Source organism: Podarcis gaigeae (assembly GCF_964106915.1).
Source record: "Podarcis gaigeae genome assembly, chromosome: 8".
NCBI lineage: Eukaryota > Metazoa > Chordata > Lepidosauria > Squamata > Lacertidae > Podarcis > Podarcis gaigeae.
This window is the reverse complement of record NC_139684.1, coordinates 87,441,604-87,466,869: the sequence shown is the minus strand read 5'-3', so window position 1 is coordinate 87,466,869 and position 25,266 is coordinate 87,441,604. Positions and strand designations below refer to the sequence as shown.

The 25,266-nt window shown below is 49.5% G+C and overlaps 2 protein-coding genes across 2 annotated transcripts in view; one reads left to right on the top strand and one right to left on the bottom strand.

Moving 5' to 3' along the window:
- Positions 1-1,126: 1,126 nt before the first annotated feature.
- PPM1N (protein phosphatase, Mg2+/Mn2+ dependent 1N (putative)) lies at positions 1,127-20,113 on the bottom strand. Its single transcript, XM_083754081.1, has 5 exons — positions 17,780-20,113; positions 9,086-9,203; positions 5,095-5,209; positions 3,180-3,243; positions 1,127-1,905 (listed from the first exon to the last, which is right to left on the bottom strand). The coding sequence occupies exons 1-5, from the start codon at positions 18,704-18,706 to the stop codon at positions 1,876-1,878; spliced, it is 1,254 nt and encodes a 417-aa protein (XP_083610207.1). The 5' UTR covers positions 18,707-20,113; the 3' UTR covers positions 1,127-1,875.
- Positions 20,114-23,172: 3,059 nt separating this feature from the next.
- The window catches only part of RTN2 (reticulon 2), a 33,626-nt gene continuing 31,532 nt past the window's right edge, over positions 23,173-25,266 (top strand). The window contains exon 1 of the mRNA XM_083754034.1: positions 23,173-23,290. Within this exon, the coding sequence (XP_083610160.1) occupies positions 23,260-23,290 (31 nt within the window). The 5' untranslated portion in view covers positions 23,173-23,259. The remainder of the gene's footprint in view (positions 23,291-25,266) is intronic.

Genomic DNA, 25,266 nt, shown 5'->3' with positions numbered 1-25,266 from the left:
CAGGGGTCGGCAAGGTTTACCTTGCCTGGGTCAGATCACTCCAGCGTAGATCCCTCCGTGGGCCAGATCGTGCCCGCGCCCACGTTTTCTGGCATCAGACGCAATTTTCAGCACCTCAGAAGCAAGTCCCTGTGCTGTGTTGCACCGGTTTAGGGACTTGCCGAGTGGGCGGCTCGGTTTGGGGACTTCCTGGCAAATAGAAGGGGAAGAAATGGAGGCAGCGAGAGATTTTACTTCTTGGGCTCCATGATAGCTGCAGATGGTGACAGCAGCCACGAAATTAAAAGACGCCTGCTTCTTGGGAGAAAAGCGATGAGAAACCTAGACAGCATCTTAAAAAGCAGAGACATCACCTTGCCAACAAAGGTCCGTATAGTAAAAGCTCTGGTTTTCCCAGTAGGGATGTATGGAAGCGAGAGCTGGACCATCAAGAAGGCTGATAGCCGAAGAATGGATGCTTTTGAATTCTGGTGCTGGAGGAGACTCTTGAGAGTCCCATGGACTGCAAGAAGATGAAACACATCCATTCTGAAGGAAATCAGCCCTGAGTGCTCACTGGAAGGACAGATCCTGAAGCTGAGGCTCCAAGACTTTGGCCACCTCGTGAGAAGAGAAGACTCCCTGGAAAAGACCCTGATGTTGGGAAAGATGGAGGGCACAAGGATGACAGAGGACGAGATGGTGGGACAGTGTTCTCGAAGCTACCAGCATGAGTTTGACCAAACTGCAGGAGGCAGTGGAAGACAGGAGGGCCTGGCGTGCTCTGGTCCAGGGGGTCACGAAGAGGCGGACACAACTAAACGACAAAAGTGGGCTGGTTAAACGACCCCCATAGGCGGCTTGTGGCCCATGGACTTAGGTTGCAGACCTCGGGTCTACACAGTGCTTTGCAAACGTGGGTCTTCAGCTGTTGTTGGACTACAACTCCCATCATCCATAGCTAGCATGACCAGTGCTCAGGGATGATGGGATTTGTAGTCAACAACCGCTGGAGACCCAAGTTTGAGAGGCACTGAATTATACAGGCTGCATTTCCCCTTCTGATAAATTCCAGGGGTGGTGATGATTCTTGCAAGTCTCTACTGTTGGAATGCAGTGTTAAAGAAGCAAAACAGTTAACAAATACCCTGAGAGGCAATCCAAAACAAAAATTTATGGAAAAGTGGGATAGATATAAAACAATACAGTAAAGGTTTGCTATCTATGCCAGCATTTGATTGACGTGGGAGTGAGACTGAGTTGAGAAATAAGACTAAGAGCACATATTGATATAGGAATGTATTAGATAAAATGTAAAGAAATATACAATAGTAAGAGTACATTCATGTAAAAAAGGAATATACAACGGTATAGACAGGAAGTCTAGAGTGTTGGAATGCATATGATTTTGGGGGGGGAATTTTGTTTTTGTTTTTTCTCTTTGTTCTTCCTTTTTTTGTTTCATTTTCTTTCTAGGTATATAAAATTTGTATATAATTTTTGTATACATGTTGGAAATTATAGTAAGTCCTGTAACGTAATATGACAACGTTTACCGATGTAATATAAGAATGTTAACAAATAAATAAAATGCAAATTCAAAAAAGAAGCAAAAATTATGTCCAGGCAAGAAACAAAACACATGATCTGTTCTAACATGGACTGCCTTTGTCTTGAGTGCCAGCTATTCCGCTCAGTCCAGATGGTTTTTTCCACCCTGGGGGCGGTGGGGAAAGGGGGCTGTGGTGGCCCCAATCCGACTCGCCCCACCCTATCCATTGCCATCCAGCTTCCTAAGTTTGCCCAGAAATCCTGGTCAGATTTTCTTCCCCAGCCTGCTCTCTTTTGCAAAAATGATGTCTTGGCATCCGTGGTCCAACCTGCACAGCAGAGCGTTCAATCCGAGGCAGCATTCGTGCTGGGGGCCTGAAACAAAGAAGGGCAGGGAGAAATAAGAACTTGGTTGGAGCACCATGAGCAGAAACGGTGTGGGAAATTGTGTCGGAATGCGAGCAGCCAAAGTTCGTTTCAATTGATCATATTTTCTGGAAACTTAGGAATCGGTGGTGTTGAGCAATATATAAATTACAGTGGCACCTCGCAAGACGAATGCCTCGTAAGACGAAAAACGCGGAAGACGAAAGGGTTTTTCGTTTTTTGAGTTGCTTCGCAAGACGATTTTCCCTATGGGCTTGCTTCGCAAGACAGAAACGTCTTGCGAGTTTGTTTCCTTTTTCTTACAACCATTAATACCCAGGGAATCCGCGCTCTGCAAGACGAAAAAATCGCAAGACGAAACAACTCGCGGAACGAATTAATTTCGTCTTGCGAGGCACCACTGTAAATATTTAAATAAAGTCGAATCAAATGAACCAGCCAGCTGAAAAGCAGCCTCCGCCACACTTTTCACAAGTTCCCAAAATTTTATTTGGGGCAGCTTAGCAGGTGGTTAGGCTGTTCTGAAACTGCTTTCAGCTTGTAGAATCAATAACCAGGAGGCAGGAAGGCACAGAGCAGAAGAATATCGGAAGAGCAGCTGCTGGATCGGGCCAATGGTCCCAGCAGCCTGTTCTTAAAATGGCCAACCAGATATCTGCAGGAAACCAACAGGCAGGATCTGACCCCAAGAGCAAATTCCCCCCCCCCCGGGCTTCCAGCAAATGGGATTCAGAAGCATTGCTGCCTCTCACTATATGAGACAATAAAGGTAAAGGTAAAGGTACCCCTGCCCGTTCGGGCCAGTCTTGCCAGACTCTAGGGTTGTGCGCTCATCTCACTCTATAGGCCGGGAGCCAGCGCTGTCCCGAGACACTTCCGGGTCACGTGGCCAGCGTGAAAAGCTGCATCTGGCGAGCCAGCGCAGCACACGGAATGTCGTTTACCTTCCCGCTGGTAAGCGGTCCCTATTTATCTACTTGTACCCGGAGGTGCTTTCGAACTGCTAGGTTGGCAGGCGCTGGGACCGAACGACGGGAGCGCACCCCGCTGTGGGGATTCGAACTGCTGACCATGCGATCGGCAAGTCCTAGGCGCTGAGGTTTTACCCACAGCGCCACCCGCGTCCCTTTATGAGACAATACAATAATCTTTGTTGTCTGGTGTGGCGGTGCCACGAGGAGAACAAAGGAGTTGCCCTCAACAACCCTCTGGACTCCCTTCCAACTCCTATAGACAGTTCAATAAGATCCGGAGGTTCTTACCGGCGTTTCTTGCTCCTCGCGACTCTGCTTCGCCCGCTGATAAGCCTCCATGATCACAGCTCTCCTGCGAGAGAAACAAGGCGGTCACTAGCTTCTGATACCCCAAGCCGCTTGGCCCTCCTTTCTTTGCAGAAAGAAAAGCTTCTGAGTATAAACAGAGTGCTTTTCATACCACCGAGCAAACACGGCCACAGGTCTGGGATTAGGGGGCACCTACTTTTTTCAATTTAGGCTAAGCCTATAAATGGCCTTTCTTGACAATTCAGATGTAGTCTAAGCCCTTTTAAAATGTGGTTCTTTTTTTGGGGGGTGTAATAATAATAATATAATTTATTTGTACCCTACCCATCTGGCTGGGTATCCCCAGCCACTCTGGGTGGCTTCCAACAAAGATTAAAAATACAATAAAACATTAGTCATTAAAAACCTCCCTGAACAGGGCTGCCTTCAGATGTCTTCTAAATGTCAGGTAGTTGTTTATTTCCTTGACATCTGAATGGAGGGCGTTCCACAGGGCGGGTGCCACTACCAAGAAGGCCCTCTGACTGGTTCCCTGTAACTTGGCTTTTCGCAGGGAGGAAACTGCCAGAAGGCCCTTGGAGCTGGACCTCAGTGTCCGGGCAGAACGATGGGGGTGGAGATGCTCCTTCAGGTACACTGGACCGAGGCCGTTGAGGGCTCTAAAGGTCAGCACCAACACTTTGAATTGTGCTCGGAAACGTACTGGGAGCCACTGTAGGTCTTTCGGGACTGGTGTTATGTGGTCTCGGCGGCCGCTCCCAGTCACCAGTCTAGCTGCCGCATTCTGGATTAGTTGCAGTTTCCGGGTCACCTTCAAAGGTAGCCCCATGTAGAGCGCATTACAGTAGTCCAAGCGGGAGATAACCAGAGTATGCACCACTCTGGCGAGACAGTCTGCAGGCAGGGAGGGTCTCATCCTGCGTACCAGTTGGAGCTGGTTATTGGGTTCTTGCTTTTATTTTGGTTTTATATATATATTGGTTTTTATGTTGATCTTTTCTGTGAACTGCCCTGAGACCTCCGGATATAGGGCGGTACAGTGGTACCTCGGGTTAAGTACTTAATTCGTTCCAGAGGTCCGTTCTTAACCTGAAACCGTTCTTAACCTGAAGCACCACTTTAGCTAATGGGGCCTCCCACTGCTGCTGTGCCGCCGGTGCACAATTTCTGTTCTCATCCTGAAGCAAAGTTCTTAATCCGAGGTACTATTTCTGGGTTAGCAGAGTCTGTAACCTGAAGCGTATGTAACCTGAAGTGTATGTAACCCAAGTTACCACTGTACAGTGGTGCCCCGCAAGACGAATGCCTCGCAAGACGGAAAACTCGTTAGACGAAAGAGTTTTCCGTTTTGGAGGCACTTCGCAAAACGAATTTCCTATGGGCTTGCTTCGCAAGACGAAAATGTCTTGCGAGTTCCTGCGGGGTTTTTTCCTCCCCCCCTTTTTCTAAGCCGCTAAGCCGCTTATCCGCTAAGCGGATAAGCCGCGAAAAGCCGCGAAAAGCTGCTAAAAACCGCTAAACCGCTAATAGCGCTAATCCGCTAAGCCATCAATGGGCTTGCTTCGCAAGACGAAAAAACCGCTAGACGAAGAGACTCGCAGAACGGATTCTTTTCGTCTTGCGAGGCACCACTGTATATAAATTCAATAAATCATCATCATCATCATTATCTGGACCCCGCCCCAAACTCCACCCATAGGTCCGTACTAGGCTCCACCCACTGGCCCAGAAGCCCCGCCCAGGCCCCAGAATCCTTTAGGTTTCGAAAGCTGACGATCCTTCTTACTGGAACATACCTTTTGTGTTTTAGAAGAAACAGACCCCCCTGCAGATATGAGAGCGGGGTGGGGGTGCGTGATTCCCAGGGAATGTGGAGGCAGATCATCATACTTACTTGCTAGCCAGGCCTCCCCCAGGGGGAAGGTTAGGGTTCGCCTCTGTAGCCAGACGTTGGAAGACGGAGACGAGGTTGGGACCTGCTTCCTGTTCCAGTAGTTCATCGTAAAGCTCTGGGGTGAGATTTGGGGTGGGGTGAGAGAAGTGGAGGGGCTGGTTACCTCAATGGCGCTGGCAGATAATTGCCCCACGAGTGGCTTCTAGATCCCCACCCAGACACAAACAGGTCCATGAATAATCATAGTTTAGAGGTCCCGGGCCCTAAGGAAGTCAGATTATCCTCCACCAGGGCCAGGGCCTTCTCAGTGGTGGCTCCGACCTGGTGGAATGCTCTGTCCCATGAGCCCATGAGCCCAGCTGCAGGATTTAACTTCCTTCCGCAGGGCCTGTAAGACAGAGCTATTCCACCTGGCTTTCAATTTGAACTTAGCTTGATCTTTTATTCCCCTTCCTTCCCTTCCCCTCCCCTTTTTATGAGGATCACCCGCTCTGGGATCCCACAGCTAATTCTCCCCTGGTCTCCTCGCTGGCCCAAATAGGACTAACTTAGCCTGCTAGCCCTGGTGATCATCTAATGTTTACTGGATGGATTTTCCCACTAAATTGATTTATTGTTATTCACGTTTTATATGGTATTTTATGCTGTGTTTTTTTGTTGCATCAATTAAGGGTTTTAAATTTGTTGTTAGCTGCCCTGAACTGGGAAGGCCGGGGTATAAGTAAAAAATTATTATTATTATTATCATTATTATTATTATTATTATTAGAGTCTGCAGAACAGGCACCGAAGGACGAGAGTTCGAATGATCAAAACAGAGCCCTATGCAAAAGAGCTCAGCTCCCAGATCTGTTGTTTGGCACGATCCTTGCAGAACCTGAGCTGCACCTTTGCAAGACTCTTTTCGAGCTCGGCTTCTCAGATCTATAGCACTGCATGTAGACCTCCAAGCCAAACAAAACGGTGTCCTTGTGTTATGTACTGAGTTGAATGGGATCCAAAAGGCAGCAGTCTGATTGGTCCTAGAAAAATAGGATCCAGAATGCAGCAGTCTGATTGGTCCTAGAACAATAGGATCCAGAATGCAGCAGTCTGATTGGTCCTAGAACAATAGGATCCAAAATGCAGCAGTCTGATTGGTCCTAGAACAATAGGATCCAAAATGCAGCAGTCTGATTGGTCCACAGGAGCCACCCAATCCAGCTCCAGGTGGAAGTGAATCCGCAACCTGATTGGCCTACAGGAGAATCCCGGAATTAGCCAATCACGTGGGGCCCATTGTGTAAATAATGTATATAAAGCAGATATTGTGGGGGAACTTCTACTCCTTCTCACCACTATGAGCTGAATAAAGAGCATGAAATCCACTCTGGACTCCGAGTATATTTCACCTTGGCAGAAAGGACAGCGGAAACTGTGGTGTCTTTAGTATATATGGTTTCATTTATCCATATGCACAGCCTGAGCCTAGTCTGGAGGGCTCATGGCGTTCACAGCCCTACAGATCTTGTGTCTCCATTAGTCTTGGGATCCAGCACAGAGCAAGCAGGTCTCTGCATCTCCAGCTTCCAGCCTCCTTCCAGCTCAGCTCACAGACAAAGCACTGGCTATTGTTCAGATAGGTGAGGGGGCTGAAGCATAGCTATCAACTTACAGATTTGAAAATAAGGGACCAGCAGCCTTGAAAATAAGGGATCAGCAGCCAAAATAAGGGATTTTCCAGGCACAAGTATGTTCAACTTCTGAGCCCCTCCCAGCCAAAGGCAGAAAGCCCAGCCAGCAGCCAAATGAAGCCTCAAGTGGTGGTTCCCACAGCGCAGCAACCCGGCAAAGGGGATGCAGCAAGGAAAACCACTGTCACCTCTCCGCTGGGAAGCGCTGAGCAAAGGCGAGTCCCCAGGCAACGTGGCCGATTTGATCAGCACAAGACATGCAAGCTCCACCCCCCAGTCGTTCTCAGACTCCTTATTGGGTGAGCAACACAGCCAAGCAACACAGCTGGAGCCTTCCTCCTCCCTGGCCGGCAGGGAGGGAGGGAGAGGAGCTGCTTCCTTTGAAACCGGGGGAATTTAAGGGACATCATCAAAAAGGGACAGCAGTGGGACACGGCCTTATTTCCCGTCAAATAAGGGACGGTTGACAGCTATGGCCTAGTCTGGAGGCTCAAGGCATTCACAGCCCAACAGATCTTGTGTCTCCATTAGTCTTGGGATCCAGGAGACAGCAAGCAGGTCTCTGTGTCTCCAGCTTCCAGCTTCCTTCCAGCTCAGCTCACACCTCAAAGCACTGGCTATTGTTCAGATAGGTGAGGGGGCTGAAGGAGAGTCCCACCCGTTATCCTGGAGGGCTTGCAAACTCTTGCAACCTAGCTCATTTTTTGGGATGCGGATGAGGACACTTTAGCTCAGGGGTGAGCAAACCTTTTCAGCAGGGGGCCGGTCCACTGTCCCTCAGACCTTGTGGGGGGCCAGACTATATTTTTTGAGGGGAGGGGGAATGAACGGATTCCTATGCCCCACAAATAACCCAGAGATGCATTTTAAATAAAAGCACACATTCTACTCATGTAAAAACACACTGATTCCTGGACTGTCTGTGGACCAAATTTAGAAGGCGATTGGTGAAAAAGTTTGCTGACTGCTGTGATGGACTATGCTAGGGGTCAGCAACCTTTTTCAGCCGTGGGCCAGTCCCCTGTCCCTCAGACCGTGTGGGGGGCCAGACTATTTTTTTTTGGGGGGGGAATCAACGAATTCCTGTGCCCCACAAATAATCCAGAGATGCATTATAAATAAAAGCACACATTCTACTCATGTCAAAACACCAGGCAGGCCCCACAAATAACCCAGAGATGCATTTTAAATAAAAGCACACATTCTACTCACGTAAAAACACGCTGATTCCCAGACTGTCCATGTGTCAGATTTAGAAGGCGATTGGGCCGGATCCTGCCCCCGGGCCTTAGTATGCCTACCCATGCTTTAGCTTATTGTTGTGCAAAGGAACCTGTCTGAGTAGCTCACCCACAGAATCCTCTGTTAGATTCTAGAATCATAGAATCATAGAATCCTAGAGTTGGAAGAGACCCCAAGGGCCATGGAGTCCAACCCCCTGCCAAGCAGGAAACACCATCAGAGCACTCCTGACATATGGTTGTCAAGCCTCTGCTTAAAGACCTCCAAAGAAGGAGACTCCACCACACTCCTTGGCAGCAAATTCCACTGTCAAACAGCTCTTACTGTCAGGAAGTTCTTCCTAATGTTTAGGTGGAATCTTCTTTCTTGTAGTTTGGAACCGTGTCCGCTTCTCTGGAGCAGCAGAAAACAACCTTTCTCCCTCCTCTATGTGACATCCTTTTATATATTTGAACATGGCTATCATATCACCCCTTCACCTCCTCTTCTCCAGGCTAAACATGCCCAGCTCCCTTAGCCGTTCCTCATAAGGCATCGTTTCCAGGCCTTTGACCATTTTGGTTGCCCTCCTCTGGACACGTTCCAGTTTGTCAGTGTCCTTCTTGAACTGTGGTGCCCAGAACTGGACACAGTACTCCAGGTGAGGTCTGACCAGAGCAGAATACAGTGGCACTATTACTTCCCTTGATCTAGATGCTATACTCCTCTTGATGCAGCCCAGAATTGCATTGGCTTTTTTAGCTGCCGCGTCACACTGTTGGCTCATGTCAAGTTTGTGGTCAACCAAGACTCCTAGATCCTTTTCACATGTACTGCTCTCAAGCCAGGTGTCACCCATCTTGTATTTGTGCCTCTCATTTTTTTTTGCCCCTCATTTTTTTTTCCACTTGGGTACCCAAGAACAGGAAGGGACCCAGGACATCATCCAAACTGACCCCTCTCCCCAAAACCTCACAGCACTACTTTCCCTTCCGTTATTTTTCCTCCCCGTTCTCAAAATCCCACTCCTCCCTTTTGCCAGCGGCCAATGAGGCCTCCCAGGCCCCGCTCCGTCACAGCGCAAACGGTGTACGCACCTGCTACCCTCTTCTCCAGGGAAGCGTCCAGCTCCTGCTCCTTCTGCAAGGCCTCCTCGGAGACGCCCGGGGCAGCTGGGAAGCTAACCACGATGCAGGTCATGTTGTCACGGCTGCCCTGCAGGGAGAGCGTAGAGTCGTCTGAGGATTGTGTCCTCCTGCCTGCTTGGCAAAGCAATTTTTTTTTTGCAAGGGGTACGGCCATCTTAAGGAAATCAGCCCTGAGTGCTCCCTGGAAGGACAGATCCTGAAGCTGAGGCTCCAAGACTTTGGCCACCTCAGGAGAAGAGAAGACTCCCTGGAAAAGACCCTGATGTTGGGAAAGATGGAGGGCACAAGGAGAAGGGGACGGCAGAGGACGAGATGGTGGGACAGTGTTCTCGAACCTACCAGCATGAGTTTGACTGAACTGCGGGAGGCAGTGGAAGACAGGAGTGCCTGGCGTGCTCTGGTCCAGGGGGTCACAAAGAGGCGGACACGACTAAACGGCGAAACAACAACAAACGGCCATCTCCTTCAACCTTATTCTCCCTAGACAAACATGTCAGGGGCCAGATCCGTTTCCTTACTCCCAGATGCACGAGACAGAGCCAGCCCAGTCCGTTTACAGGCAATGCTTTGACTCCTTATAGGAGGGAAAGTTGCAATATCTGGGGGTTTTTTGGCAGAGAAAAAGGGCATGTTAGTGGTGTGTGAAGTTATGCATGGTGCAAAGAAAGTGAATGTGCAGCATTTTTAATAGCATTTTTTATAGCATCAGTGTTGGTGCTGACGTTGAAAGCCCTAAACGGCCTCGGTCCTGTATACCCGAAGGAGCGTCTCCACCCCCATCGTTCTGCCTGGACACTGAGGTCCAGCGCCAAGGGCTTTCTGGGGGTTCCCTCATTGCGAGAAGCCAAGTTACAGGGAATCAGGCAGAGGGCCTTCTTGGTAGTGGCACCCGCCCTGTGGAACGCCCTCCCACCAGATGTCAAAGAGAAAAATAACTACCAAACTTTTAGAAGACATCTGAAGGCAGCCCTCTTTAGGGAAGCTTTTAATGTTTAATAGGTTATTGTATTTTAGTGTTCTGTTGGAAGCCGCCCAGAGTGGCTGGGGTATAAATATTTTTTTTAAAAAATTATTATTATTATTATTATTATTATTATTATTATTATTATTATCCTACCTTTCTCTCCAAGGAGCTCAAGGTGCCATACCTCTGCCTCTGTGTTTAATCTCCAGAACAACCCTGTGAGGTAAGTTAGGCTGAGAGGCAGTGACTGGCCCCCAAAGTCACACCCAACAGGACTTATGGCTGAGTGGGGATTTGAACCCTGGTTTCTCCCAGGTCCTGGTCCGACACTCTCGCCATCGCTCTATACTTAATACATGGATGGACACACCCATGAAGTTGAAGGTTGGGAGAAAAAAGAGAGGACTTCATCGCACGTCGTTAAACCGTGGAACTCCCTCCCACTAGATGTAACGACGGCCATCAACTTGGATGGCTTTCAAAGGGGATTAGACAAATTAATGGAGAGGGGGGCTGGCTACCATTGGCCACTAGTCATGATGGCTGCGTTTTACTCCCACCCTCGGAGGCAGTACGCCAGTTTTGGGGAAGCCCAAGGGGGCGAGAGCTCCTCTGCCCACGTCCTACTTTTAGACTCCCCACAAGCATCTTGGTTGGCTGCTGTGAGAACAGGATACTGGACTAGGGGGGCCATTGGCCTGATCCAGTAATAATAATAATAATAATAATAATAATAATAATAATAATAATAATAATATATTATTTATACCCTGCCCATCTGGCTGGGTTTCCCCAGCCACTCTGTGCGGCTTCCAACAGAATATTAAAATACAATAGTCTATTAAACATTAAAAGCTTCTATAAAACATATTTTGCTGCACTGTGCGAAATACGAGCAAGCCAGGGCTGAACTGGTAAAATTACCCTTGCTGGTACCTTTCCCGGGAAAATCAGAGGCTCACTATGTCAGGTTCCTATTGGAAGACCGGACAAATGCTAGAACATTAGAAATGGCAAAGTTTTTATCGGTGGTTGCAAGAACCAATGATCCTTATATTCTGAACAAAATGCTTGTTTAACCTGGAGGTAGGCTGTCTGAATTGTGTATTGCTTTGTAACACTTTGTTGGGTCTCTGGACCGTAATAAAGATTGATTGATCAAAAGCTTCCCTAAACAGGGCTGCCTTCAGATGTCTTCTAAGAGTCTGGTAGTTGTTTTTCTCTTTGACATCTGCTGGGAGTGCGTTCCACAGAGCAGGTGCCACCACCGAGAAGGCCCTCTGCCTGGTTCCCTGTAACTTGGCTTCTCGCAGTGAGGGAACCACCAGAAGGCCCTCGGCGCTGGGCCTCAGTGTCTAGGCTGAACAATGGGGATGGAGACGCTCCTTCAGGTCTACTGGGCCTTTGAGGCCATTGAGGGCTTTCAATTCAACACCAACACTTTGAATGTGCTCGGAAACATACTGGGAGCCAGTGTAGGTCTTTCAAGACAAGCGGTGACTCCTGGATTGCAGGGGGTTGGACTGGAGGACCTTTGGAGGACCCTCCCAACACTACAACTCTGTGATTCTATACCTGCATCGTTTCCGCATTCTTTAGAGCAGGGAAGGGACAGTTCCCTGGAGCCCAATGAAGTTCGGAGGGACACCTGCTCCCCTCACCAGCTGCTTAAACCTCCTTCAAGATGCTCCACGGACCTCAGGTCTTTAACGAACTCTTCTGGAACTCACCTTTCCGGCCCCTCCTAAATGACTTCTTGAAGCTCCACTGTCCTACTTCGCTAATCCTGGACCTCCAGTGCCCTCAGTTGGCAGCTGCTTCCTTAAGCCCTTGGGGGAGGAGGCTGATGTGTGTTAATTACGTGGCTGGGCCCAGAAATGGAGATAAATGCCCAGCAGGAGAAGGAAAAGGGCAGCAGCAATATTAAAACTGAATGCAGAGAGTCCCACAGATCCAGTTAAGCCAGGAAGATCTCAGGTTCCTCTAAACTTGGGTTGGTTGGTTCAACGTCCAGCTTACTGGGGAAACTCAGCCAGATGGGCAGGGTATAAATAATAAATTAATATTATTATTATTTCTTTGTAATAATTTATTATTATTACTGTTATGTACTGAAGTTCTCACCCTGGGCCAGCAGGGGGATACTGTAGATAGTTATGCAAATAAGGGAACGAAAGTGACGTTCAGTGATTGGATAGTTTTAGAAAATTGTTACAGTTACGTTGTACTGGAGCTCTATATAAGCAGGCTGACTGAACCCTTCAGTTCAGTTCTGTTCTGGCCTGTGAATAAACAAGAGCTGTTTGAAGAATCGCTGTGTCGTCTGATATGTTCACCCACAACTTAACAGTTATTATTATTATTATTATTTCTTCAGCCTGCTTAATGCTTTAATTTTCATTCTGGGGAAGAGGAGTAGTTTTTCCTTTCCTTTCAAGGAGTTGCAATTCCTGCATTGCAGGGAGTTGGACTGAATGACCCCTGGGGTTCCCTTCCAACTCTATGAAATGGAGGCAGTGAGAGATTTGACTTTCTTGGGCTCCATGATCACTGCAGATGGTGACAGCAGCCACAAAATTAAAAGACGCCTGCTTCTTGGGAGAAAAGCAATGACAAACCTAGACAGCATCTTAAAAAGCAGAGACATCACCTTGCCAACAAAGGTCCGTATAGTTAAAGCTATGGTTTTCCAAGTGGTGATGTATGGAAGTGAGAGCTGGACCCTAAAGAGGGCTGATCGCCGGAGAATGGATGCTTTTGAATTATGGTGCTGGAGGAGACTCTTGAGAGTCCCATGGACTGCAAGAAGATCAAACCTCTCCATTCTGAAGGAAATCAGCCCTGAGTGCTCCCTGGAAGGACAGATCCTGAAGCTGAGGCTCCAAGACTTTGGCCACCTCATGAGAAGAGAAGACTCCCTGGAAAAGACCCTGATGTTGGGAAAGATGGAGGGCGCAAGGAGAAGGGGACGACAGAGGACGAGATGGTGGGACAGTGTTCTCGAAGCTACCAGCATGAGTTTGACCAAACTGCAGGAGGAAGGAAGACAGGAGGGCCTGGCGTGCTCTGGTCCAGGGGGTCACAAAGAGGCGGACACGACTAAACGACTAAATGACTAAACAACAACAACATTCTGTGGTTACCTGCCCTTCCCCCTAAGGTCCTAGGGTGGGTTATGGGATCAAATCACAATATTAAACAGAATTTAGAACACCTTGCCATCGTCAAAATAAGGTGGGTTCTAAAAAGATGCACCTCCTGTCACTATTTCGGGAAGAACTGTCTGGCTGCAAGAGCTATTTGACAGTGGAACGAACTCTTCGAAAGTTCAGCCAGAGGGCTCTCCATCATTGGAGCTTTTAAAGCAGAATTTGGAAGGCTATCTGTCAGGGATGCTTTAGCTGTGATCCCTGCATTATTACCCGGGAATGAGGAAAAGCCTTTGCAAGTTCTGCGGTTCCTTTCTATGCAACTTGCCCTAGCTGAAGGATGCTATTTCTGGATTCCAGAGTCCTCCCATTCGGAGGTAGCATGCCTTATGATTTACCGTACCTTACTTACTGGTTTGCTCAAGCTATGAAAACTTAGGAGCAGCCTTGTTCAATGATTTACATCTCCCAGCTGGGAGGTTGATTGGATATCCAACTTTTCATTAAGGGACAGGTCCATAGGCGCCGACTCCATGGGGCCTGAGGGGGCCCGAGCCCCCTCAAAAATTCGTTTGGGGGGGCTCTGCCCCCTCAATAATTTAAGAAAATTATTACCGTAAATTTCGCTCTATAACACGCAGATTTTTTCTTCTAAAAAGTAAGGGGAAATGTCTGTGCGTGTTATTGAGCGAATGTGTGGTCCCTGGAGCTGACTCGCCGGAGCGCAGGGGCAAAAATAGGCAAAAATCAGGCAAAAATAAGATCGGGCGGTCGGGCAGAGGGAAGGCGGAAGCTGCTGCTTTCCTGCATTCTGCCTCAGGGTCTTACTGCCTACCCACTTCTGTTGCTGCGTTTGCTCAAACTCAACAAAGAGCAGGGAATCCCCTGCCCTCCTGGCAAGCAGAGGGTTAAGGAAAGGATCGAGTCCTTCCTTCTAATTCTTTCCTAGTCACACTGCGTGCAGGCTCCAGCCCACCACCTCCTCCTCTCCGTGCTCTAGGGACTCGCAGGCAGCAGAAAAACATGCAGGTCGGAGAGAGAGAGAGAGGGCTGGCTTGGGGGGGGGGGACTTTTGCCTTCCTTTCCTCCCCCCCACCCCGTTAAACTCCTCCCCTGCATTCTTAGCCAGCTGCTTCTCCGCACACCCCTCTTGTGCTTCTTGTCCCTTCTGTGTTTTTCCTTCCCTCCCCATTTAAAACGTGGTGACAAAGCACGGATCCACATGGATCCTCAGGATTTTTGCATTGGGTCACCCCAAATTCACCATCAGATCACATTACATGTCCATGGCTACAGTCTGTACCAAAAAAATCACGCACCCACTGTTGCCTGGGGCTGCAATGGTGCAAAAATGTGGTTACAAAGCATGGATCCACAGGAACTTTGCACTGGGTCACCCCAAATTCACCATCAGATAACATAGCATGTCCATGGCTACAGCCTGCACCAAAAAAATCACGCACCCACTGTGGCCTGGGGCCACAATGGTGCAAAAACGTGGTTACAAAGCACGGATCCACATGGATCCTCAGGATCTTTGCATTGGGTCACCCCAAATTCACCATCAGATCACATAGCATGTCCATGGCTACATATTGCACCAAAAAAATCACGCACCCACTGTTGCCTAGGGTCACAGTGGTGCAAAAACGTGGTTACAAAGCATGGATCCACATGGATCCTCAGGATTTTTGCATTGGGCTACTCCAAACTCACTGTCAGATATTAGAAATCTTTATAAAATAGAGAATTAAATACATACAGAATGTTAATTTTTCAGTTTTGAAATATTAGTACTAGTTTAGTACTGTATTTCTATATTACTATAGTACTGTATTAGTTATTTTCAAATACTTAAATATTTTTAGGGTGTAAGACCCAATTAAAGCCCGTTATTTACATACAGTATTACAGTATTTACATACAGTATTAGGCATACTGTATTAACTTTATTAACTGCATTAAAGCATTAACTTTGAGATATTATTTTTATTTAATGAACCCTCAGGCTTATTCAAAGTAAGCTTAAATTAGCTATTTCACTTATTAATCAAAGTGCTATTACTGTGCGACAGCAATATTTTATGTTTTATTCTTTTAATGATAGTTTAGGATTTATTTAAATATCATTTCAGTCTTTTCAGAGCTATATATTCACTGCTCTGTAATAGTCTATAAGCATAATTGTTACTGTAAATTAAATTAGCTTTTTACGAAAATACCGTGCGTGTTTATGTTTTGTTTCTTTTTTCAAAGCCAAAAAGTGTTTCAGGCTTGTCGAGCTTCCCGGAGTGTGGAGTTATAGAGAGTCGAGTTTTCGGGGTTCTAATGTTGATCATATGACTCTAAAATACTTTTAAAAAACTTTAAAACTCACTAATTTTCATCTAAAATTTAGAAAACTTCCTGGGGCAGGACCCCGGTATGGGCCCCCCCAATATTTTTTATAAGTCGGCGCCCCTGGACAGCTCTCCCTACACCTATGAGAAAGGGGCCTGTTTTGCCTTTAGTGTGGCAATTTTGGAAGAAGATTGGAAAAAATTTAAAGTATATCTTCAAAAATATTGTAAAATTAAGGATTGTTAGAAAGATGCTGGAAAAAGAAAATTATATGGTTTTGGTAGAAATGATATAAAGGATTAAGTAAAAACAAATTGATGAAATTGATGAAAGAGAGAACGTAAAATAACAATATATTAAACAAATTATTAAGTTAAAAACAAGGTTGGAAGGATTTGCTGGAATAACAATTTGAACTAGAATACAAAAAGGGGAGGTGTGAGGAGGTCAAGGAAATAAGTAAAGGAAGAAAGTTATGTAAAGGTTTAATCTTTTTTTTCTTTTTCAATGATTGTATTTTTTCTTTGTTTTTTCCTGCTTTTTGTATTTTTCTTTTTTCTTTTTGTAATTCTTAAAATTCTGAATAAACATTATTAAAAAAAAATAGAGTGGCAATTTTAAGGACTCACAGAATCCTTAAATCACAGAAATGTAGAGTGGGGTGGGGGCCCTGAAAAATCATCTAGTCCAACCCCTGAAATGCAGGAATATTCAGTTGTCCCATACAGGGATCGAACCTGCAGCCCTGGTGTTATCACCACCGCAAAAACATTTGTAAGGGATGGTAAGTTACATTTTTCCAGGGGAGCAAACGCTTGTCTGGTTTTAATAATTATTTTAACCGTGTAATGTGTTTTATTTATTTTGTGTTTTTCAAAGGCATCAATAATAATGGGGGTTGGACTAGATGGGCACTGGGTGCCCCTTCCAACGCTGTCATTAGAATCAAAGAATTGTATTGCTGCAAAGGACCCTGAGGGCTAACTAGTCCTACCCCCCATACGATACGATAATCTTTATTCTCAGGCGGCTAGTCCTAGTCTTTATAACCCTGGACCTTCTTCCAGAAGGCAGAAGCTGAAAGAGATCATTTCCGGGGTGTGCACTATCCTGCGCTATCTCTGCAGCTTTCTCATGACACCTGGAAGCGTAGATTTGATCCAAGGTGGGACTCTCTCTGCAGTCTTTACAACCCTGGACAGCGTTGTTTTTCCCCTGACCGTGCAGCTCTCAAACCACACATACAGACCATAAGTTAATACACTCTCCACAGTACAATGGTAAAATGCCACCAACAGGTCCTTTGAGAGATTATTTTTCCGGAGGATTCTCAGAAAATGTAACCTCTGCTGTGCTCTCTTCATCAGTACTTTGCTGTTTTCTCCCCAGGTTAGGTCATCTCTCAACTCCATTCCCAGAAATCAAAGCACCAAGACCTGCTCCACACACTTCCCCTCAATAATGAGTGGCTGAATATTCAATTTACATTTCCTAATGTCCACAATGAAGGGACGCGGGTGGTGCTGTGGGTTAAACCACAGAACCTAGGGCTTGCTGATCAGAAGGTCGGCGGTTCGAATCCCCGTGACGGGGGTGAGCTCACGTTGCTCGGTCCCTGCTCCTGCCAACCTAGCAGTTCAAAAGCATGCCAGTGCAAGTAGATAAACAGGTACCGCTCCGGTGGGAAGGTAAACAGCGTTTCCGTGCGCTGCTGTGGTTCGCCAGAAGCGGCTTAGTCCTGCTGGCCACATGACCTGGAAGCTGTACGCCGGCTCCCTTGGCCAGTAGAACGAGATGAGCACCACAACCTCAGAGTCGGCCACGACTGGACCTAATGGTCAGGGGTCCCTTTACCTTTTAAAGTCCACAATAATCTCTTTTGTTTTCTTTAAGTTAAGGAGTAAGGTTTTTTCCCCCTGTACCACTCACCCAACTGCTCAACTTCCTTCCTATAGGCCTCAGTCTCAATAATCTGAGACATCTAGAAATCTAGCTGGCCACAATTTCCATGATCCTGAAAGCCCCTGGGAAGGTTCTGAAGCCGAGGTTGGATGGCCACCTGTCATGGATGCTTCAGCTGAGATCCCTGCATTGCAGGGGGTTGGAATAGATGACCCTTGGGTGCCCCTTCCAACTCTACAATTCTATGATTCTAAGTGAGGACACCCCGCCTCTATCCTCCCCCCTCACCTTGTAGAGGCAGGAGTCCAGCACGCACTCGCAGACGTCCCGCGGGCTGCCGGTGAGGCAGAGTCGCGAGCGCACGAAGGCGCACAGCCCCGCGTTGTCAAAGGTGTCCCAAACCCCGTCGCAGGCCAGCACCAGGAACTCGTCCTCGTCAGGGCAGCGCTCCAGCTGGTACACTTCGGGCTCGGGGGACACCGGCTGCTCAGTGGGGCCACGCCAAGACACGGCCTTGTAGCCGAAGTCGCCCAGGGCCCGGGAGACGGCCAGCGACCCGTTGACCCTCTGCAGCACCACCGTGCCGCCGGCGTTCTCGATGCGCCGCCGCTCCCTCGGCTTGGTGGGCTTGTGGTCGTCGGTGTAGAAGGTGACGGCGGCCGAGCGGCAGAGGAGAGCCCTCGAGTCGCCCAGGTTGATGAAGTACAGGTGGCGGGGCGACACCAGCACGGCCACGGCAGTGGTGCCGGCGTGCTCCCAGGCCTCGGCCCGCGACAGGTCCTGCATGCGCCTGTCGATGGCCAGGAAGGCCTCACGCACGGCCTCCTTGACGGCTGCGGGGTCCTCCTCCTGGCCGGACAGGGCTTCGGCCTCCAGCACATGCCCGAGCAAGTGCCTGGCGCAGAATTGAGCCACCGTGCTGCCCGCGTGCCCGTCATACACGGCAAAAAAGGCCCAGCCGGCCAGGGCTCCAGGCAGCTGGGGCTGAGCGGTGTGGGCATCTTCCATGTGCGCCCGCCAGCCTTGCATGGAGCCCAGGCCGTACCTCAAGCCGCCCACCTCTCCTTCCTCCAGAAGTTTCTCCGTCTGGGGCTTGTCCAAGAAAAAACTGGGCACTTCCTGGGCCTCCTCTGCTTTGAAGAACAGCGAGACCCTTCTCTCGGCTTCGGCCACCAGGAGCCTCACAAAGGTGGCCATGCTTAGGAGCTTGGCCATAAAGGGTAACGTGTTCCCCGCAATGTCAAGGGGGCTGGGGCCTGCCCTGCAGATCCTGTGTTGCTGCAGTCCTTGAAGAGCAGAAGAACGGGACAGCCTTTTGGGTCAGGCCAAGGGCCCATCTAGTCCAGCATCTGCTCCTTGCAGAGACAACCACAAGCCCCAACCAGCTTCTGAGTGCTCTCTTTGAGGGATGACTCAGACCGGCATCTTGAAAGAAGTGCTAGGGATCTCTCTTGTCCCTGGCGACCACCCGCTCTCGGTCACCGGTGGCTCGCAGATCCTACCCTCTTCCGGAAGGCCGCACAATTTGGCGCCTGCCGGTCCCTGAGCTTTTGACGCCCGTTGTGCGATGGGTGCTGCACGTTAGCCGAGGAGAGTCGTTACAGCCTCAGTTGCTGATGGTGGTTTGCCCATGGGACCACCGTGGCAGCCCAGGTGGTCTTCGCTAAAGTCCTTCCTCTTTAGACGGTCCACACATCACCCCCTCTTCCGAAAATAGCATCAGCTGTTCACCCCTACTGTTCCTGCTCTGCTCCCAGCTGCTTCCAGCATCGTCTCTGGGTCACTCCCGCAGCTCTCCCCCCCCCCTGCCCTGCACCCATCTGTCCCCACCCTCCAGGAAAGCCGTTCCCAATTGGCTCTCGGCTTCGGCATTAGCCCAGCGGCTCGTAATCTCTTCATCCAGCGCTAAATATGGGGTTTAAAAACCCCTAATCCTCGCCTGTGTCGGAGGCGGCCTTTGCAGGGACTCCCACTCGGGATTCACCTGCCCCCCACTCTGGCCGCCAGATGGTGCCTTTCATAGCAGACAGCTGGAGATTTCTGTTTTTAAAGCCAGGCGCCTCTTAGGGCTGGTTACGAAACAGAACCCAGAAGGTCGCAACCTTTATCCTGGTATTGCACTCCTTTGCAAATGGCCCAAATATGTTTCCTTCTGCATCACCTAATTGTAAATTGGTGAATTGAATTGGGGAACATAAACCGGTGCAAGACATTTTGGGATTTCATTTTGACGGAAATAATAAGAAAACTTTGCCCAAGATGAATGTTACCGAATGTTTTCGATGACACCAATGTAGACATATTGTCAAAAGAACCATTCTTCTGTATGATATTGGCAGCTCAGATAGTCTTTGCGAGTCGATGGGAAACAGTCCCAAATCTTACAAATCTGGACTGATACCTGATAATTAGATAAGGCTGATATTCCCTTACTTGGACTTTGTTATTTTAACCCATCTGTAGGCAAACTAAGGCCCAGGGGCTGGATCCAGCCCAACTGCCTTCTCAATCCGGCCCATGGACGGTCCGGGAATCAGCGTGTTTTTACATGAGTAGAATGTGTCCTTTTATTCAAAATGCATCTCTGGGTTATTTGTGGGCCATAGGAGTTTGTTGACCCCTGTTTTAACCCGTACATATTCTATGCGCCTATTTTACAGCTTTGCTTTTCGGTTTCTAATTTTCACCTGTTTAATTTTCACCCTCTCTTCCCTCTCTTTCATATACATTATAAAATGAAAAACAAAATCTTTATCAACCACCTTTATCCGGGCAGCTCTGCATCTTCCAGAACGACTCATAGGCCAGCTGGGCTGCAGGAACTTCACCTCTTCAGAACCGTAGTCTTCATTCTTTCATTCTGTTTCATTTTTAACGCAAGCCTCTAGCCCACCAACTTTCCATGTTGTGCTTTTTAGACATGCATCATTTCGTGACACAGTAATTCAGTTTCACAAGCGAACAGGAGGTTAAGATAGCCCCTTTCTGGCGACACACAGTTTGGAAAGCTCTTCTCTAGCCCTTATTATGACACAGCCCATGATGCTTGTGTGTGGCCTGGGGTGACCTCATGGGGCAGAACTGAGTTATGGTGCTGTGGGAGAGAAGGAGGTGAGGGCGGATGACTCAACTCGGATGAGCCACAGCTCTCCACACCCACTCCCAGTGCAAGCAGGCGCAGATAAAAGAAATCCCAGCACATGAGAACACCTAGGTCCAGCATTGTTTTCTCACAGAAGCCATATTGGGAAACCTGGAAGCAGGATCTGACCAAACAAGGTCCCTATCCCCTCCTGTGGTTTCCATCAACTGGTTTTCAGACTGTGCCTCCGACTGTGTAGGCCAGAGCTGCTGCTGCTGCTTCTTCTGTGGCGATCCCTTGTAGCTGAGTACAATTGTCTTCCATAAACACCAGCGGCGTAGCGTGGGTTGTCAGCACCCGGGGCAAGGCAAGTAATTTGCGCCCCTAACCCCTAACCTGCCGCCGCTGCCAGCTTCTTCTTGCTGCTGCCTGGGCTGGGGTATTTACGGTAAGGTAGCCACAGCGGCGGCGGCGGCGGGTCCGTGTCAGGTGATCTGAGGCGAGTTGCCGCTGGCGCTGCCGCCCAAACGACGCCGCTTGCCCGGAGGAGGAGGAGGGCAGAGAGGCGAGGAAAATGCAACATGGCCCAGCAGCAGCAGCAGCGGGGCTGTGAGGAGGGGCTGCCTGGTGCGCCCTCCACGGCCCTGACGGCGGGGGCCGCAGCGAGCGCTGAGAGTTGCTGCCTGCCAGACGCCTTCAGCCCGGACGCGCGCACAGCTCGTCGGTTCCGTGAGACATGGGGCTCCGCTACAGCCTGCGCCCGAGGCTCTTCGGCGACTCCGGAGGCGGCGAGCGCGCCCCCCCAGATGTTGCGCCCGGTGCGGCCGGCCCCCCCTGCACCCCCCACGCTACGCCACTGATAAACACGGTTTTAACAATGAGTCCGTAAGTGACCGTGGAGGCCAATTCTGGACCCACAGGTCCTTCCACAGTGGGGACATTGGTTTCTGGGCAGGAGTTGATCACGGGGAGGGTTTGCCAAGCGTGCCTTCCTCTTAGCGCCTTTCCCCCTTTTGTCCTGAGTTCGAGTGTCTTCAAAGCCCACGACACCTTTGGTTAAGGCTGTTCTCCAACTGGAGCGCTCGCAGGCCAGTGTTTCCTGGTTGCCGGTGTTTATACTACATTTTTAAAAGCCACAGTCGGGGGCTTTAAATGCCTCTGAATACCAGTTGCTGGAAGCCACAGGAGAGGAGAGTGGCCCAGTAGACCCAAAGGTGTGTCTCCACCTCCATCATTCAGCCTCCCAGAGACTGAGGTCGAGCTCCAAGAGCCTTCTGGCAGTTCCCTCACTGCAAGAAGCAAAGCTACAGGGAACCAGGCAGAGGGCCTTCTCGGTGGGGGCACCTGCCCTGTGGAACGCCCTCCTACCAGATGTCAAGGAAATAAACAATTATCTGACATTCAGAAGACATCTGAAGGCAGCCCTGTTTAGGGAAGCTTTTAATGTTGGATGTTTTATCACATGGGTGGGCAAACTAAGGCCCAGGCGCCCGGATGCGGCCCAATCGCCTTCTCAATCCAGCCCACGGACGGTCCAGGAATCAGCGTGTTTTTACATGAGTAGAATGTGTGCTTTTATTTAAAATGCATCTCTGGGTTATTTGTGGGGCATGGGACTTTGTCCATTCCCCCCCCCCCCCAAAAAAAAAATATAGTCCAATCCTCCACAACGTCTGAGGACCAGCCCACCACGGCTGAAAAACTTTGCTGACCCCTGTTTTATCATGTTTTTAGTATTCTGTTAGGTCCAGAGTGGCTGGAGAAACCCAGCCAGATGGGCGGGGGTATAAATATCATTATTATTATTAAAACAAAAAAATCCTTCCAGTAGCACCTTAAAGACCAACTAAGTTAGTTCTAGGTATGAGCTTTCGTGTGCATGCACACTTCTTCAGATACACTGAAACAGAAGACTGAAGAATCTGAAGAAGTGTGCATGCACACGAAAGCTCATACCTAGAACTAACTTAGTTGGTCTTTAAAGTGCTACTGGAAGGATTTTTTTTTTATTGTTGTTGTTGTTGTTGTTGTTGTTGTTGTTATTGGGCTAGATGACCCTTGGATCCCTATATCCACCCTGTTGACCTGGTGGTGTTCAGCCCTCCCAGCATGTGATGATTCGCCCCCCCTCCCCAATTCTGCTCTGCAGCGAAAGCAGGAGGGCGGGACTACATGTTGAGTGGCAGGCAGGCAACCCACCCTCCCATCCATCCTTCCTCCCTCCTGCCTGGGCGGGCCTTCTCCCTCCTAAGGCGAGCCAGACCTCTCCCTCTCCACGACCACCCCTCCTCCCTCACCCCACCCTAAAGACCCCCCCAGGCGACCTCACCCCCCCCACCCTACTTCCTCCCTCCCTCCCTCCCTCCTTACCTGCCCCTCCCTCCCTGCAAGGTAGGCTCCTCCGACTCCATCCCTCTCTCTCTCTCCTGCATCTTCTCCTGCATCCCTTTGTCTGCATCGCTTCTTTGTCTCCTCGCCCGCCTCGCCTTTGCGGCCTCGCCCAGGCGGCCCACGAGCCTCCGGCCGGCCCCGGCCCCCTGCCTGCCTGCCCTCCAGGCGGCGGGCCGCGGCGGGGGGCAGGATGGGGCCGCGGGGGAGATGAGCAGCGGCGGGAGGCGGCGGCGGCGGAGGCGCAGGGGGGCAGCGCGGCCGCAGCGCGCATCCCGCATGGACCACGAGGCGGGCGATGGGGCAGGTCCTGGGATTCGCCCATTGCAGTAGGTATCTTGTGGGGCAGGGAGAGAGGGCGGGAGGGCGGGCAAGGCTCCTTATTTCTTTCCCCCCTTCCTCCAACCCCCCCCCCAAAAAAAACCCCACCGCACATTTTGGACGCCCCTTCTCTAGTCATCGATTTTTCAAAGCATCGCCCATTTCTTCCTAGCTAGGTGGGGAAGATAAAAAACAAAAACATCCATTCAAAATGGGGAAAAAACACCGTATTTTCTTTGGGGGGGTGATGACTTTCCATGGGGGGAGGACAGGGGAGTACCACTCCCTAGTGGAGGATGGGAAGGGTTTGCCTGCGCTCCCCCCCCAACCCCCACTTTCGTTGCCCCTCCCAATGCATCTCCTGGACCTGGTGTTCAGCTGGTCCTGAGAGCCATGCTCATTTCTGAAATATTTATTTATAGACATGTTTACCCACTGTTTGTGACTCCTACTCCCAACCCCCCCTGTGTCATGCACACACACAGAGACCTCTCAGTTTTCAGGTGTGAATGTGTGGATGGGCGCTTAATTGTGTTCGTGTTAGTGAAAGCAGATGCGGAAAGAGGCCGGTTCAAACTGCACTCTGCACGCGCTCTTGGCTGCTGTTTGGTGCGTCCCAAGGTTGAACCCCCTGCAGCTTCTGGGAGATAAACCTATGCTACCCCACCCAAAGATGTAACTAGAGGGCTTTACCAGAGATTAAAAGAGGGGGGGGCAGCAGCCGCGAGAGATTCTCTTTGATTAAAAAAAGGGTGCATAGAAGCAAGTGTTTGGTGCAAGGCTAGAGGAGTAGAGGTCATTTGTTGTGTTTTTCTGGAAGGATAAAGGAGAGGGCTGTGGGGAGAAATTTCTGGGCAAGACTGCTATGCCAGATAAGTTTAATAAGGAGTAAGGCCCATGGAGACTTACTTTTGTGTAGGTGTGCAGAGACAACACCTTGCCAACAAAGGCCCATATAGTTAAAGCTATGGTTTTCCCAGTCCTGATGTATGGAAGTGAGAGCTGGACCATAAGGAAGGCTGATTTATGCTTTTGAATTCTGGTGCTGGAGGAGACTCTTGAGAGTCCCATGGAGTGCAAGAAGATCCAACCTCTCCATTCTGAAGGAAATCAGCCCTGAGTGCTCACTGGAAGGACAGATCCTGAAGCTGAGGCTCCAAGACTTTGGCCACCTCATGAGAAGAGAAGACTCCCTGGAAAAGACCCTGGTGTTGGTAAAGATGGAGGGCGCAAGGAGAAGGGGACGACAGAGGACGAGATGGTGGGACAGTGTTCTTGAAGCTACCAGCATGAGTTTGACACAATTGCGGGAGGCAGTGGAAGACAGGAGTGCCTGGCGTGCTCTGGTCCAGGGGGTCACAAAGAGTCGGACATGACTAAATGACTAAACAACAAGGTGTGCAGAGGATTGTATTGCAAGGTAACAGCCGGACATGGACCAAATCACAGCAAAGCATTTACATGTATTAATGGGACAGCTGGCGTTAAGAGTGTCTATGTTATTTATTTGTTGCTTTTATATCGCAACTTTTTCTCCCTCCCCATGTGGGGCAAGTTAGGCTAAGGGATGCCCCCACCCCAAGGTCATGCGGCCGAGTGTGGATTTGAACCCCCGTCTCCCAGATCCTGGTCCTCATTTAACACCCACAACAACCCTGGCGAGGCAGGTTAGTAGTCTGACAGGGGCAGTAAGGCGGCCAGCAAGATCACACCCAGAGAGCATTGTGGGGCTGAGTGGTGGGATTCGAACTCTGGTCTCTCCCAGGTCCTGGCCAGAGACTTGAACCACAGCACGTCACTGGTGTCTCTGCTCAGAGCAGGGCAGGCCGTGGATTCCCGCAGCGGAAGAGCAGGGAGAAGAGGCAGCTGGATGGAGAACTGGGCTGAAGTCTCTAGCAAAGTCGAAAACCTGCTGGCAGGGGCTCCGATGGCGCAAGAGGAAATTGCTCTCTTTCCCCTCCATTAACCTTTTGTAGGAAGTGAG

Coding starts and splice junctions, on each gene's coding strand:
- PPM1N (XM_083754081.1), bottom strand. CDS start 18,706: ATGGCCAAGCTCCTAAGCATGGCCACCTTTGTGAGGCTCCTGGTGGCC. Junction 3,244..5,094: donor GGGGGAGGCCTGGCTAGCAA/GTAAGTATGATG, acceptor TTTCTCTCGCAG/GAGAGCTGTGATCATGGAGG. Junction 1,906..3,179: donor GCGAGGAGCAAGAAACGCCG/GTAAGAACCTCC, acceptor TCTTTGTTTCAG/GCCCCCAGCACGAATGCTGC.